The sequence below is a fragment of the Eucalyptus grandis genome, chromosome 3 (assembly GCF_016545825.1).
Source record: "Eucalyptus grandis isolate ANBG69807.140 chromosome 3, ASM1654582v1, whole genome shotgun sequence".
NCBI classification, from domain to species: Eukaryota; Viridiplantae; Streptophyta; class Magnoliopsida; order Myrtales; family Myrtaceae; genus Eucalyptus; species Eucalyptus grandis.
This window is the reverse complement of record NC_052614.1, coordinates 19880425-19897714: the sequence shown is the minus strand read 5'-3', so window position 1 is coordinate 19897714 and position 17290 is coordinate 19880425. Positions and strand designations below refer to the sequence as shown.

General features: G+C 34.6%; 1 protein-coding gene across 1 annotated transcript in view; it reads left to right on the top strand.

Annotated features, from left to right (window-relative positions):
- The first annotated feature begins 15309 nt into the window (after positions 1-15309).
- The window catches only part of LOC120291719 (disease resistance protein RPV1-like), a 2298-nt gene continuing 317 nt past the window's right edge, over positions 15310-17290 (top strand). Inside the window, exon 1 of the mRNA XM_039309419.1 lies at positions 15310-17122. Coding sequence (XP_039165353.1) covers positions 15310-17122 — 1813 coding nt within the window. The remainder of the gene's footprint in view (positions 17123-17290) is intronic.

Genomic DNA, 17290 nt, shown 5'->3' with positions numbered 1-17290 from the left:
CTCTTGAAATCATAGGTTCATTTTTATGTGGACAAAAAAAAAAAAAGTATGGGAAGATACATTAAAGAAATTAAAGCAAGTGCCTGATAAGAAAGTGCAACAGACGTTGAGGATAAGTTACGATGCATTAGAGTATGAGGAGCAACAGATTTTTTTGGATATAGCATGTGTCTTTGTTGGAACACATAAAGAAAGACCGACTCATATGTGGGACGCATGTGGATTTTTTCCGAAGAAGGGGATTGAAGTATTGAGTCTTATGTCCCTAATTAAAATTGATGGAGATGGCACTCTAATGATGCATGATCAGTTGAGAGATCTTGGAAGGGAAATTGTTCGCCTAGAAAATCAAAGGAAACCTCAAAAGCGTAGCAGATTATGGAATACTAAAGAAGCCGCAGATGTGATTTACAATAACAAGGTAAGATTTTATCTACTTCTCTCAATTAGTGAATGTGAGCCCATCTTCTCTTTTATGTTTTGAGATAAAAATTATTGTCAATCCGGAGTCCCTAAAACTTGCCACTTCTACTAGCGAAAGAGCTCTTCTGGTTAATTGCTTCATTGTTGTTTTTGCCTGACTCCTGAACAAAATTGAGGACCGATTTCTTGGTTGTTGATGAATTATATGTACCTCTATCTCATGGTATTGTGATGAGGACACTCTCCTTTGTAACTTCAATGCAACTAAAAAATTACAAAAGCATAATATTTGACAGAGCACTTTCAAAGAAAAACTGATTTTCTATAAATTGTTGGGGGCCATGCTTTTCCACGAACATGTTTGATGCACATCCATGATGTTTGGATTTTTTATTTGATTTCTTGTGAGGTCTTTTCATTCTTTTTCCTTTTACTGAGTATTGACTTTCTTATGAGTTGTTTGCTATGATAAATGAGATCTCCATTCATTTATGATGACGAGCTATCTTGGTCCCGTATTTTTTAGAATTGGATTAAGTATAGTTTTCGTCTCCTAAGTATTACTATTTATGTGATTTAATCCCCTATATATATATTTTTTAATAAATATTATAGTCCATTGTCTTTTCACAATTTATGTAATCATGTTCTTTGTCGTCGACCATTAGTCATCACCGTCAATTCGATGATATGACTTTCATATTTATTTAAGATATATACGCAACCTTAAATTGTAACCCTCTAAACAAATATTATTTTCGTTCTATAGACTTTCTATAACAGTGCATAATTTTTTTCTATGAATTTGCTACTATTATTTTTTAATTTTCTGACAATTGATAATATTTCTATTAATCCCCTAATAACATTTATTGGTCAAATATTCACTATCATCCCATAATAATCACTTCTACATAGCTCAACTCTTAGTGAGCATCTGATTTAACAAAAAGATTTACTTAATTTTATATCATCATTTGTTAAATATGGGCTAGCATGTGACCTAATTCTTGTATCGATTTTTTATTTACCAAATATTGACTGTCACGGTATAATAAATATTTCTACATCGTTCAACTGTTAGCAAGCAGTTTATTTAGCACATATTTAGTACATTTCTATCATTTAATTGTTAAATGTGAGCTATAATGTTATACTTTTTTTTGGATGTTATTATAATTTATTTATACAATATGACAAGATATTTTCTCATAATGAGTAGTCCTAAAACTTTTAATCATTACGTCCATCACTTATTATACATCTAGTTATACTTATTATTGAAGTTTATGTTGTCATGTAATAAAGCCCTCTGACATATGTTCTTTTTTCTTCTATGATGGACAATTTTATTAGTACATCTACATGTAAAGCATGTTTAAATAACTTTTTTGGTGATGATGGTTACTTTTTAGTCATAATGAGACACCTTTGCAATCGCAATAGTTGTCACTAGTAACACTCAAAATAGTTTTAGATGGAAGTAATAGAGCCACAAGTTTCTGCTGCGCCCTCTAGTCTCAGTATCTCGATTTTCTCTATTAGTCTAAAATTTGACCAATTTGCAAAAATTAAAGGTGGTCAACGACTTACACTATCCATCAAATACGAATGGAGCGCTATATCGCTCTGATCCATTTTTCTCTAGCTCTTCCCATTTCATGTGTCAGGGTTTAAGGAATGTGTTGGATGCATGTCAAATGATTGATGAAATAATTGGTAACGAAGCAAAGTACCTCGCAACATACTCATGCAACTCACCATCTCACATTCTTCTTTCGATTCATGCATATTTTTTCTTTTTTCTCTTTTCTTAAAGTTCGTCCATGAAGGTAGTCTATTCACATTGAGTTAATTACTTATTCAAATTCAACTTAATCCTCCAAAATACCAGATGTTACATTACAGTAGACTTCTACTACTTTTATGATCTTCAACACTTGATAAATAGAGAATCTAAATATTCTTTTTTTGCATTATAAAGAGGACACTATACAAAGAAGTTATCACCAAAAAAGAAAAAAGAAAAAGAAAGAAGAAGCAAAAGATGTTGCATAAAGAAGTATGTGTTATTAAAAAATAAAAATAAAGAAGTGAAAAGACAAATGGAAGTAACGAAGGAATGTTAATAAATGGTTAAATTATTTGTCGAAAGGGACACACTCTGGAAGTTCTTTCGATTTAGGAATAAATCTGAGAAGGTCATTCCTGGCGGATGCGAAATGGAAAACATTCTATATTTTACCGATAAAGATTACACGTACGTTGCATGTGAGTAGAGGCACTTCTCCTTTGTTTTAGGTCGCTAGAGGATCACTGAGTTATGACTAATGACATAGCTCCAAAGATTTCTGATATGGATTTCTTCTTTTGCAAAAGAAGGAAACTGTGTAGCAGAATTGTAGTGTACACGTGAAGTTGAGTTTCAATATGGTCGTGCAATGGGGATATTTGTTCGAAAAGTTCTAAACCTATTATAACAACCAATTCGGTTTTAAACTTTTGAATATGATTGAGGCCTCTTAACTATTTATTTTCCTCAATGCAATCCTTTATCTTTCACAATCTGGGCAATCGAGCCCTTTGTTGTTAAGCGTTAGTTAACACCGTTAATTTGCCAATGAGGCTTTTAAAATTATTTATGATGTATGTGCAAATATTATTTCCGTCCTGTAGACTTTTCGTTGTAGTACTTCCTCACATTATTTTCGTCCTATAGACTTTTTGTGGTAGTACTTCGTCTGTGACACAAATTTTCTATTAATCCCATTTCTTTGGCAAATATATGCTGTCACGTTGACAGTTATTTCCACGTCATTGACCTCCTAGTGAGCCTCTTAGTTCCCAAAGATTTAGTTGATGATTATATCATTATTTGTTAAATATGTTCTATCATGATAAATAATTTTTTTGATCCATTTTTGGGAAAATTATTCAAAAAGTTCTAAATTTATTGTACTTTTGCCAATTCAGTCCTAAACATTTTCACTTCTTTATCAATTGAATTCATTTAGCTAATTTTGATGGAAAATTGCTAATGTGACCAACCGACATGGCGCTTTTTAATATTTTAAATATGTTACTTATATTTTTTTTTTTGGGGGGTTTGGAGTTAGGGTCAACAAGGGTTGTTGGCCGACCCTTGCGACCCAACAACCCTCACGACCCTTGCCGGCCACAGTTAAGGGCTGATTGATCCTCGTTGGCCTAGGCGAGGGCTGTGACGCCCTCACTGGCAAAATCGAGGGCTCGAGCCCTCGCCTAAAATTGGCGAGGGTCACAACGCCCTCACAGGTGAAAGCGAGGGCTCGAGCCCTCACCTAGAATTGGCGAGGGTCACAACACCCTCACCGGAGAAAGCGAGGGCTCGAGCCCTTGCCCAGAATTGGTGAGGGTTGTGAAGCCTTGCCGAATTTGGCCAAGCGAGGGTGGCAACCTCACTCCAGGCCCTCGCCTGGCCAAATCTGGTGAGGGCATCGCGGCCCATGCCTATGGCCAGTGAGACCCAAAAATAAAGAAGAGAAAAGTTTAAAAAAACCAAAAAAAAAATTATAAAAAAATGTCACATCAGCAATTTCCGGCCAAAATTGGTCGGATGGACTCGATTGAGAAGAAGTTAAAAGATTTAGGACAAAATTGACAAAATTGAAAGGTTTATTATTGAATTGGTAAAAGTATAATAGGTTTAGGACTTTTTTGGACAATTTTCCCTCCATTTTTTACTTGTCATAAATTAATACCACGTTACAATGCATATTTCAACATCCTTCAATTCTTAGTAACCTTTTCATTTAGCACATATTTGATACGTTTATAATATTAACTTATTATATATGAGCTATCGTGTTATATATTTTTTTATTGATTTGTTAATATGATTCACTTATGAAATAAACAGAATGTTCTCATGTTAAGTATCTATGGAACTTTTTAATCTCGACAACCATCACCTGTATGTATGTAGTCATATAATAGAACACTCTAACAATAGATTCTTTTTCTTTCTTTCATCGACAATTTTAGTATATTCACCTCTTGTAAAGCATGTTAACTTTATTATTATTATTATTATTTTTTTTTTTTGTGATGATAGATATTTTTAGTCACAATGGCTATCCACGCAGCTTTTCAATCATAATAGTTGTAACTTATTATACATTTAGCTATACTTATTATAGAATTAGAGGCAGTCATATAAGAGATGCCTCTAAACATATACTTGTTTTCTTCTATGATGGTTTAATTTGTTTATACTATTTCTAAAGCATGACATATATAAATTGTGATTATGGATAATGACAATTTAATATATGAATTTTAATCATTTAATAATTAATTTGTGGTCATGATTTAAGCTTAATCATATGGTATGTGATCATATAAACATAACTATTTTTTGTTACCTAATTAATAGTACGATTGACATAATAATTATAGCACAATTAAGCAATAATTAATATAATTAGTAATTGAGATGATCATTTTATTATGAACATATAATATTAACTTATAAAAATTTCAATAACCATATCTAATAAGGAGCCAAACATTGTCCTAATTAGTATATTATAAATAATTTTTAACCTAATAACTGATAATGAATTATAGATAATGAATTATCAATATAACATAATCACTATTTCATCAACTATTTGCCTATTATCTATTATTCTATTTATTAATGATATGATATGTGCTTAAAGTCAAGATAAGTATAATGATGTTAGCATTACATAATTACCATAAAGGATTTTAGTTATAATTAATACGTACGTTGATCGTGGTCAACAATATAACATTGATAGCGTGAGAAAAAAAAAGGACGTGTATTTTGGAAATAGCTACTATGGCCGACAGTAATAGCTTTTACACAACGAGGTGATAGTTATTATAATCTGGCTACAATAACTCTCAATGCGAGTAGCCATGGTATGCTATAACAGTCATTACTGCAACCATACATGTTGTAATAATCTAAATGGGGTTAATTCCAAAAAAAAGCACCAACTTTAGGTCAATGGACAAATCTGGCCAAAACTTTTTTTTGTCTCATAAAAAAGCACAAACTTTAGGTCGATGGACAAATCTGGCCCGAACTTTTTTTTGTCTCATAAAAAAGCACAAACTTTAGATTAAGTGACAATTTTGGCCCAATTTTTTTTTGTTTGGAAAAAAAAATCATCAACTTTCACTTAAATCCTAAATCTGGCCACCCTTAACTTATATTCATTGATTGTCCTTAATCCATGTGCACTTGTTGACTAACACCATCCATTTTCTTCTTGTTTGAGCCATAGCTTGAAGAATAACAGTGAAACTATGCCATTTCCTATACTTCACTAGCAAGTAAAAAAATCTCGCGATTGAATTTCTCTCGCTAGACTTTATTGTTTTGTCGTAATATGAAACTGTAGATCACCGCCTGTTAAGAGAAACCATGGATGAGATCTACCAACCTCACAGCTAGAACATTTTCTCTTGAAATATGGTTAACTTCAAATAGAAAGTTAATGGTAAGGGTTAGATTTTGAATAGGAGTGAAAGTTTGTTATTTTTTATGAGACAAAACAAAAATGGGGCCAGAATTGTCACTTAATCTAAAGTTTGTGCTTTTTTACCAGACAAAGAAAAGTCCGGGCCAGATTTGTCCCTCGACCTAAAGTTTGTGTTTTTTTATGAGACAAAAAAAAGTTTTGGCCAGATTTGTCCATTGACCTAAAGTTGGTGCTTTTTTTTGGAATTAGCCCAATCTAAATGTACTCTGAAAATCCATTGCTATAAAATATATATGTAAATGAAGCGTATAAATGTGTAAAACTAAATGGCACAGGTTATTTGGTAATCACATACTTACATTCCAATTAATCCTAAAAAATTGTGAGATACTAGATTATTGTAGAAAATGTAGAGTCTTAAATCTTGTGCATAGCACGACTCCTGCTACTATTAGGATCTACAACACTAGAAAAATAGAGAATCTAGGCATTCTTTCCATGCAATATGGGAAGAAGACGTAATATAAAGAAATTGTCACCCAGAACAAAAAAAAGAGCAAAAGAAGCTGCATAAAAAAGTATTTGTTATTAATAATAAAACAAAGAAGTGGAAAAGCAAATGTAAGTAACTAAAGAATATTAACATAAAGTTGTATAATGTGTCGACGGGGACACGATGTGGAAGGTCATTCAATTTTAAGTAAATGGGTGTTGCAGGTGAGAAGAGGCATTTCTCCATTTTTCTAGCTAGCCAGAAAATTGTTGAGTTATGAGTAATGGCATAGCTCCAAGGACATATGTATTTTGATCTTTAAAAAAGAAAGAATTTATGTGTAAGACAATTTATTGGATAAGTGAAGTTGAGTCTGTTTAAAATTTCATGTAGTCATGCAATGTATTTAAATGCAAAAAGAAGATGAATTGCAAATCACATAACGTACTATTTCAAAACAAATACCTTCTAAATTACTATTAAAAATAGAAAGAAACTTGTCTATTCAAACTTACCCTTAAAAAAAAAAAAAAAAAAAACGGTGTCTGTTAGTGTAAACATAAAAGAAGTAAATAATATTAACCGATACCACTAAGTGCAAAGAAAGAAAAGAACTAAATATAATACATGAACCGTTAGACAAAGTCATCTACAAATATGCCACTGAAAATGCGAAGAGGAGTATCTGGTCTAAGCATGTAACTTCCAAGGAAAGCATCTATTCATCAAAATATGAATAATGTACTATTTGTTAAATGTCATTTTTGGAAGAAAAATGTCTTTTCATGCAATAGTAAAGTCAATGACATTAATTGATGGGTACTTCTATTTTATACCGGAGAAATCAGAGAAATGCTAGTAGAAAAAAAAAACAAACCGTATAAATAATCATCGGAGCCTAACTAATCACAAAAAATTCGAAAAGTGATGCATCTTTAAATGTATTACTTTGAATGGGCATGTTCGTTAATGAGAGTATGGATGGGAGCTCTACTTATATATGTTATTTAAAATAAACATACTATTTTCATGAAGCAAATAATATTAGCAATATATTAATTGGAGATCCTATTTTTATCATTCAACAAATTGTGTATGGTCAAGAGTAAAGACCACAAAACTAAATGACTTCGTTTAGAAGAGTAATGAGCACTTCCCAACAAATATTCATGATCCCGATATCTATGTACGCATAAACATATCTGAAAATTAATTCCCGAGTCACTGTTTCGTGAAAAGTGTAAACAAGAATTTTTAGAGGTGAAATTATATATTTGTTTACAACGTTACATTGTACTTCTATGAGAATATATATTTGCAATGATATGCTTTTAACAATACTTTTATAATTTGATTTGAGAACCATGTATTTTCAAAAAAGCATATATTAGCAAACATACATCTTCAATCCCATAATTATAAAAATTCAATGTTGAAGTATTATCAAAACTAAAATTTCTCCCTATTAAACTGGGAAGTTAAGTATTTGAACGATACATACATGATCTTATTTTCATATAGAGAATCGTCAAATATTACATTTGAATGGTAACATAGCTTTACACTTTTTTTAGAAATTTATAAAAAGAATGATAATTAGTAATAAAATTAAACAACTTCAAAATCATATACTTGCACAGAAGTAATATTAACATAATATGATTAATCTTCATGTCCAATCTGGCTGTTAGCAAGGTTTTATTAATCTACGGACAAATTGGTCAAAAATTAGATGACTGCTATTGCTTTGTAACAAAATTAACACGAAATGAATAGATAGCATTAAACATTCGTAGTAATAAAAAGAGAAGTAAAAATCATTTATAGAACATTTGATATATGTTTTCATCAACATGAAATGAACAACACTTGTTGAAAAAACAAATGATAAGATGTAAAACACATGCGTAATTGTTGGGATGGAATTCTTGTTTTCATTTTGCTATTGAGAATTGCAAACAAGATACATAAGAAAAGAGGGGATTCTACAATTGGGGTTCTTGAGTATTGATACATGTTTTGATGATAAGTTTGATAGATGTATTCGAACCATAAGAGCCACGTTGTTCCTCATATAAAGGATGTGAGTTAGGGTTTGTTGTTTCCCAAATAAAGGGCATGAGATTTGATAGATATATTTGAAGTAGTATGTGCATGAAGAGAGGCCTTCTATTGTAATTTTGAAAGGATGCAACTTTTGGAAATTTAAAACGTGCAAATTGTGAAGGGCATAATTGGTAGAGGAAAATTAGGGGACTCCCTATTGAGCTTCACACTTTTATATAGATTAGATAAGTAATATGTAACCATAATTTATCGTGTCATGAAGTCGAAGGTGAGAACCCTACATCATAATAGTATGACAAAAAATTTGAAATAATACATCTTTTCTTATATATAGTTAGTCTCATCCCATCATCCAATACTATGATCCATAATGTTTTTCAATCGTAGGGCACTGATAAAATTGAGGTCCTCTGTCTCGATAAAGATGATGGGCAAGAAAGCTACACGGTTGAGAACTTTAAAGAATTGACCAACTTGAGGTTCCTTCGACTGAGCAGAGTGAATCTTACTGGAGATTTTCGCAACTTACTTCCTCAATTAAGATGGCTTGAATGGGAGAATTGTTGCTTGGATTTTGAAGAGGCTAACTTTCACCCAAAGAAATTAATCATACTATGCTTGGAGGATAGTCAGATTTCGGAGAATTGGGGAGGATGGGGACCACTAAAGGTAAGATGTAGAGAAGGCACATCTCCTATAAATAACCATGTGTTATCAACAGCCCCAATTGCACCAAGTTCTCCTTTATTTCTTCTGAAAGTCCTTTCTCATATATTTTCCTCAAAGCATAAGAAGAATTTATAGGCACTTAAATATGTCAAAAGCTTATGCCCTTTAATATTTTAATGACTAGTCATACTTAACATCAGACCTACTAATAAAAACTCTTCTAATTGTATTAATTAATATCTATCAAAGATATAATTATAATATTGTGCCTATCTTAACTTTAATCTAAATTGTATATGGTTTCTAGTTAATTTATCCAAATGCAAAATAATGTCTTTTTAGCAATTCTTGTTATATGTATATATGGATCTTTTTTCATGGAGAAACACAAACCCTCACAGTGACTTGTGTTTTACATACATACTAAAATTCTAAATTCATTGTTACTTTTAGAGTAATGGAAATAATTTGTGAACTGCTCTGACTTGTTGCACACAATATTTATTTATTATTATTGTTGATTGTTGAAGTCACCGTACAACACATTTATAAAGTAGTAATGTTATATGAGTAATAAAATTATCCTTGAAATGGCATTTAAATATTTTTAATACAACACATTTTTTTATATCTTATACATATAGCATTTAAAAATTGCTTTTCATAATTAAAATAGCCATTTCTCTTTAATTTCATAATATTGAAAGAAAACAAGGCACCAAATGAATGCATCTCTTTTCTTCCATTTGACTTAAGGCACCAAATGAATGCATCTCTTTTCTTCCATTTGACTTTGTCATTTGTAATTTGATAATAAAATTTGCATATCTCTAATTAACAAATAACAGCATAATCTTAACTTTGAAAAATAAATATGATTTTTCTACGAAATTTTATTAGCAAATAATTGTAGTTAGCAATCGTACATCCCTAGCGCTCTCTTTGCAATGATATGCTTAAAAACATTTATATACTAGCTTAGCGAATACACTATTGAAAAGAAACATTTAAAATTAAATAAGACACTTGTGAAGGAGTAGGGAGCACAGGAATTTCTTTTTTTGTCCAATCTCAAAATGGTGACCTCTCTTTCTCTCAGATGGCAACGGAGCTCAAAACTCTCGTCCTTTGGAATTGTGTATTGAGAACAATTCCTGACTTGTCTGCTTTCAATAGCTTGGAGACTTTGGAACTTAGAGATTGCCAGGATCTAGAAGAGATTCATCCTTCTATCAAGGACATTAAGACACTCGTCACCTTGATTGTCATAAATTGTAATAAATTGAAGGAGCTACCGCTAGGAGTAGGTAGAATGGAAGAATTGAGGGAGCTTGTCATAAATGACATTGATATACGAGAGATTCCAATTTCAAGAGGTCGTTTGACAAAGTTGGAGATTCTAAATGCCTCACGTTGTGGACTACTTGCTCGACTTCCAGAAACCTTGGGCTCTCTTATATCATTAACTCTACTAGACCTATTGAGAGTGCTAGTATGAACAAAATAAAGGAGTTAGGGAAGAGAATAAGAACACAGAAATTTATAGTGGTTCGGCTTAATCCAAGCCTACGTCCACTCTCCCACGATAACAGCCTTCTTGGCTGGATTCCACTATGCAATCAACAAGAGATTACAACTCCGAGTGCAAACACTTAGTAGTAGATCACACTATCTCACTAAGTCACTCTCTTGGTATTTCTCTCACGATTACAAACGTTTAAGCTCTCAAGAGACAAGTATATGATCTAAAGTCGCTTAGACTTTGGAATTATAAATTCTACGCTCCGTCTCTTACTTGCTCATCGGTCCATGATCTTCTTAAATACTCCTCCACTTCCAAACTACCGTTGGACAGCATCCCGGAGAATCGTCTTCCAATATACCCATTGGACAGCTCGTATCTTAGAAGATTTGGTAGCCGTTGAGTGACAAAGGTAAAATCCCAAATTGATTCCGATCGCCCATACAAACGAAATCTTGGTTTCCATAAGTAAAGCTTCTTCGTATAGAAAGATCTTGTCTTCAATCAAATCAATCTTGATGTGGAATCAAACCAGATCACTAGCCGTTGTATGATTGGGCTTGAGTTACGATTCATCGAATCTGATGTAAAGTCCGAGTCTTGAGACTTTACGATATGAGTCTTGAGACTTTACAACCTGGGTCTTTAGACTTTACAATCTGAGTCTCAGACTTTACAATCTGAGTCTCAGTACCCGCTTCGGCTTCAAAGATAGAGTCTGTCTTCGGACTTTGAGTCTTGAGTCGATGTCTTCGGACTTTGAGTCTCGAGTCGCGGTCTTGGACTTTGATAATATCCTCTACATGTTCTATTATCTGCATGGTCTATTACTCAACCATCAAACATGTTAGTAGCCTTTGATTTATTTTGTCATCTTCAAAACATCATAAGGGATTTCCCTAACAATCTCCCCCTTTTGATGATGACAAAACAATCTCTGAATATGCAGATTTAAAATTTAAATCAAAGGATATCAGAAGATAGAAAATAATTGCAGCTCAATATTATGCAATAAATAATATCAACCAATCAGCACATATGCATATTCATATCTTCTCCCCTTTTTGTCATAATCAAAAGCGATAATGGATTCACGTAGAGAATGATAACAATATCTTGCATGAATCACAATTTCGAAAAATCAGCTTTTATCGAATATTAAAGATATGCAATATAGCTCACTTTGATTATATCAGTAAATATCCAATAAAAATCACGGATGCATCATAAAATTCACGTACCATTTTTGTCATAATAAAATGATAATATCAATATGAGATTTGTTAATGACAAAAGGTAATAAGAGATGCACTAACCGGATTTTGTAGAATAAATTCTGACACAATTACCTTTCCTTCCATCCATAATAAGATCACGATCAATCAAAAAGATTTTTCCATAATTGATCAAAGCTCCCCCTCAATTTGTTGCCTTTTTGAGGTGATCACGATTCTTTTCCTTTTCTTTTGGATTCGATTTCTCCCTTGATTTCCTCATCGGATTCTGAGTCTGTTCTGAATGAGACTCGATTACGAGTCTCTGTCGAGTTAGACTCGGATTCTGAATGTGCCATCAAGCATAGATTTCTTTGCTCATCATCTTCTTTCATGATTCTTTTCTGGCCATTCTGCTTGTATTGACTTCTTCCACTGAATTTCCTTTCTTTTCTACTCAGCTTTTGAATTTCTTGACCATAAAGGCAAATTCTTCATCGTCCATGTCATTTTCTGAATCTGTTTCATCAAAAACAGCATTAGATATTAAAGCAATGGACTTCTTACCTTCAGGATCTTCGTCATTAAGTTGTTCCACTTCATAGGATTGAAGAGTGCCGATCAATTCATCAACGGAGAGTGGCATAATCCTTTGAGTCTCCCGGATTGAGGTCTTGACATGGTTCCAATCTTTTGAAAGACCTCGCAAGAGTTTGTTGACCTTCATTGGGGAAGAAATAGGATGACCTTGACATGCCAAACCGTTTACAATTTCTGTAAAACGATTAAACATATCTCCAATTGACTCTCCTTGCTTCATCTTGAAGGATTCATAATTGCCGAGCAAGAAGTTTACTTTTGTCTCTTTTACACGATCGGTCCTTCATATGTAACATGAAGTTTATCCCAAACTTCTTTTGCTGTTTCACATGAAGAGATTCTGTTATATTCAGCAAGAGACAAAGCGCAATATAAAGAATAAATAGCTTTTGCATCAAGCGCTTCTCTTTTAAACAACTCCGTCCGAGACATAGGAGCGGGGGCTTTGGTGTTTTTGTCTTTGCCATTCTTATTTGATGTAGACGCAGCAATGGGGTTGATTCCTCTTTCCACAACATCCCATTGTAAGAGATCTCTGGATCTTAGGAATGCTTTCATTTTGTTCTTCCATACATCGTATTCCTTTCCATCAAAATATGGTGGCCTTGTGTTGCTTTGCCCTTCCATAAGTCCTAGTGCCAACATACTAGCCATAAAGAATCTTTAGCTCAAAAGTAAAAACACTTTTATAAACCGAGCACTTGGCTCTGATACCAATTGAGAGTGCTAGTATGAACAAAATAAAGGAGTTAGGGAAGAGAATAAGAACACAGAAATTTATAGTGGTTCGGCTTAATCCAAGCCTACGTCCACTCTCCCACGATAACAGCCTTCTTGGCTGGATTCCACTATGCAATCAACAAGAGATTACAACTCCGAGTGCAAACACTTAGTAGTAGATCACACTATCTCACTAAGTCACTCTCTTGGTATTTCTCTCACGATTACAAACGTTTAAGCTCTCAAGAGACAAGTATATGATCTAAAGTCGCTTAGACTTTGGAATTATAAATTCTACGCTCCGTCTCTTACTTGCTCATCGGTCCATGATCTTCTTAAATACTCCTCCACTTCCAAACTACCGTTGGACAGCATCCCGGAGAATCGTCTTCCAATATACCCATTGGACAGCTCTTCCGTATCTTAGAAGATTTGGTAGCCGTTGAGTGACAAAGGTAAAATCCCAAATTGATTCCGATCGCCCATACAAACGAAATCTTGGTTTCCATAAGTAAAGCTTCTTCGTATAGAAAGATCTTGTCTTCAATCAAATCAATCTTGATGTGGAATCCAAACCAGATCACTAGCCGTTGTATGATTGGGCTTGAGTTACGATTCATCGAATCTGGATGTAAAGTCTCGAGTCTTGAGACTTTACGATATGAGTCTTGAGACTTTACAACCTCGGGTCTTTAGACTTTACAATCTGAGTCCGTAGACTTTACAATGAGTCTGCGTACCCGGTTCGGCTTCAAGATAGAGTCTGTCTTCAGACTTTGAGTCTTGAGTCCGATGGTCTTGGACTTTGAGTCTCGAGTCAGCGCGTCTTGAGACTTTGATAATATCCTCTACATGTTCTATTATCTGCGCATGGTCTATTACTCAACCATCAAACATGTTAGTAGCCTTTGATTTATTTTGTCATCTTCAAAACATCATAAGGGATTTCCCTAACACCTATCAAACACAGGAATTGAAGAATTACCCGAATCCATTAGATCTTTGAAGAAGCTTGAGACACTAAATGCCTCTTATTGTGCATCATTAGTCCGCATACCCAACTCAATAGGCGATTTAGTATCTTTGTCATACCTTAATCTAATAGAATGCAAAAAACTTACTCAACTTCCAGACTCCATATGCTCCCTCGTGTCTCTATCGCAGTTACTATTGTCAGAATGCCAATCATTGAGACAAATCCCAGACTCAATCGAAAAGTTGACATCATTGACAACATTGCATTTGAAATCTACGGCTATAGAAGAATTGCCTGAATATATTGGATATTTAAAGAAGCTCGAGACTCTAGATGTTTCTTATTGTGCATCGTTAATTTGCATACCCAACTCGATAGGCGATTTAGCATCTCTGTCTCACTTGGACCTAACAGAATGTGAAAACCTTGCTCAATTTCCAGACTCCATAGGGTCCCTCGTGTCTCTATCGAGTTTGTCATTGTCTGGATGCCACTCATTGAGACATATTCCAGACTGGATCGGAAAGTTGACATCATTAACTAAGTTGTATTTGAAATCCATGAGTATTGAAGAATTACCCGAATCCATTGGATCTTTAAAGAAGCTCGAGGGTCTAAATGCCTCTCATTGTGCATCGTTAACACGTATACCCAACTCCATAGGTGATTTAGCATCTCTGTCTCACTTGGTATTACAAGACTGCAAAAAACTTGCTCAACTACCAGACTCCACAAGGTCCCTCATGTCTCTATCTTGGTTGTCATTGTCGGGATGCCATTCATTAAGACAAATTCCAGACTGGATCGGAAAGTTGACATCATTGACTCAGTTGTTTATGAGATCTATGGTCATTGAAGAATTACCTGAATCCATTGGATCTTTAAAGAAGCTCGAGACTCTAAATGCCTCTGATTGTGCATCATTAACATGTATACCCAACTCCATAGGCAATTTAGCATCTCTGTGTCACTTGGGGTTAATAGACTGCAAAAAACTTACTCAACTACCAGACTCCACAAGGTCCCTCGTGTCTCTATCGTGGTTGTCATTGTCGAGATGCCACTCATTGAGACAAATTCCAGATTGGATCGGAAGGTTGACATCATTGATTCATTTGTATTTGAGATATATGGCCATTGAAGAATTACCTGAATCTATTGGATATTTAAAGAAGCTCGAGACTCTAGATGTCTCTTATTGTGCATCGTTAATTTGCATACCTAACTCGATAGGTGATTTAGCATCTTTTTCTCACTTGCGGTTAGAAGGATGTAAAAAATTTCCTCAACTACCAGACTCCACAAGCTCCCTCGTGTCTCTATCGCGGTTGTCATTGTCGGGATGCCACTCATTGAGACAAATTCCAGATTGGATCGGAAAGTTGACATCATTGACTGAGCTAGATTTGAATTCCACAAGTATTGAAGAATTACCTGAATCCATTGGATCTTTAAAGAAGCTCGAGACTCTAGACATTTCTTATTGTGCATTGTTAACTCACATACCAAACTCCATAGGCGATTTAGCATCTCTGTCTCACTTGGGGTTGAAAGACTGCAAAAAACTTGCTCAACTTCCAGACTCAACAACCTCCCTCGTGTCTCTATCGAGGTTGTCATTGTGGGGATGCCACTCATTGAGACAAATTCCTCACTGGATCGGAAAGTTGACATCATTGACTGAGTTGTATTTGAGTTCTATGGCCATTGAAGAATTACCTGAATCTATTGGATATTTAAAGAAGCTCGAGACTCTAGAAGTCTCTTCTTGTGCATCATTAATTCGCATACCCAACTCGATAGGTAATTTAGCATCTTTGTCTCACTTGAGCTTAGCAGAATGTAAAAAACTTGTTAAACTACCAGACTCCACAAGCTCCCTCGTGTCTTTATCGCGGTTGTCATTGTGGGGATGCCACTCATTAAGGCAAATTCCAGACTGGATCGGAAAGTTGACATCATTGACTCAGCTGTATTTGAGTTCTATGGCCATTGATGATTTACCGGAATCTATTGGATATTTAAAGAAGCTCGAGACTCTAGATGTTTCTTATTGTGCATCGTTAATTTGTATACCCAACTCGATAGGAGATTTAGCATCTTTGTCTCACTTGCGGTTAGAAGGATGCAAAAAATTTGCTCAACTACCAGACTCCACAAGCTCCCTCGTGTCTCTATCGCGGTTGTCATTGTCGGGATGCCACTCATTGAGACAAATTCCAGACTGGATCGGAAACTTGACATCATTGACTGCGCTGGATTTGAAATCCACGAGTATTGAAGAATTACCTGAATCTTTTGGATATTTAAAGAAGCTCGAGACTCTAGATGTCTCTTATTGTGCATCGTTGATTCGCATACCCAACTCGATAGGTAATTTAGCATCTTTGTCTCATTTGAGCTTAGCAGAATGTAAAAAACTTGCTAAACTCCCAGACTTCACAACCTCCCTCGTGTCTCTATCGTGGTTGTCATTGTCGGGATGCCACTCATTGAGGCAAATTCCAGACTGGATCGGAAAGTTGACATCATTGACTCAGCTGTATTTGAGTTCTATGGCCATTGATGATTTACCGGAATCTATTGGATATTTAAAGAAGCTCGAGACTCTAGATATTTCTTATTGTGCATCGTTAACTCGCATACCAAACTCCATAGGCGATTTAGCATCTCTGTCTCACTTGCGGTTGAAAGACTGCAAAAAACTTGCTCAACTTCCAGAATCCACAAGCTCCCTCGTGTCTCTATCCGGGTTGTCATTGTGGGGATGCCACTCATTGAGACAAATACCTCACTGGATCGGAAAGTTGACATCATTGACTGAGTTGTCTTTCACTTTTATGGCCATTGAAGAATTACCTGAATCCATTGGATATTTAAAGAAGCTCGAGACTCTAGAAGTCTCTTATTGCGCATCGTTAATTCGCATACCCAACTCGATAGGTAATTTAGCATCTTTGTCTCACTTGAGCTTAGCAGAATGCAAAAAAATTGCTAAACTACCAGACTCCACAAGCTCCCTCGTGTCTCTATCGCGGTTGTCATTGTCGGGATGCCACTCATTGAGACAAATTCCCGCATCGGTTGGAAAGTTGACATCATTGACTCGCT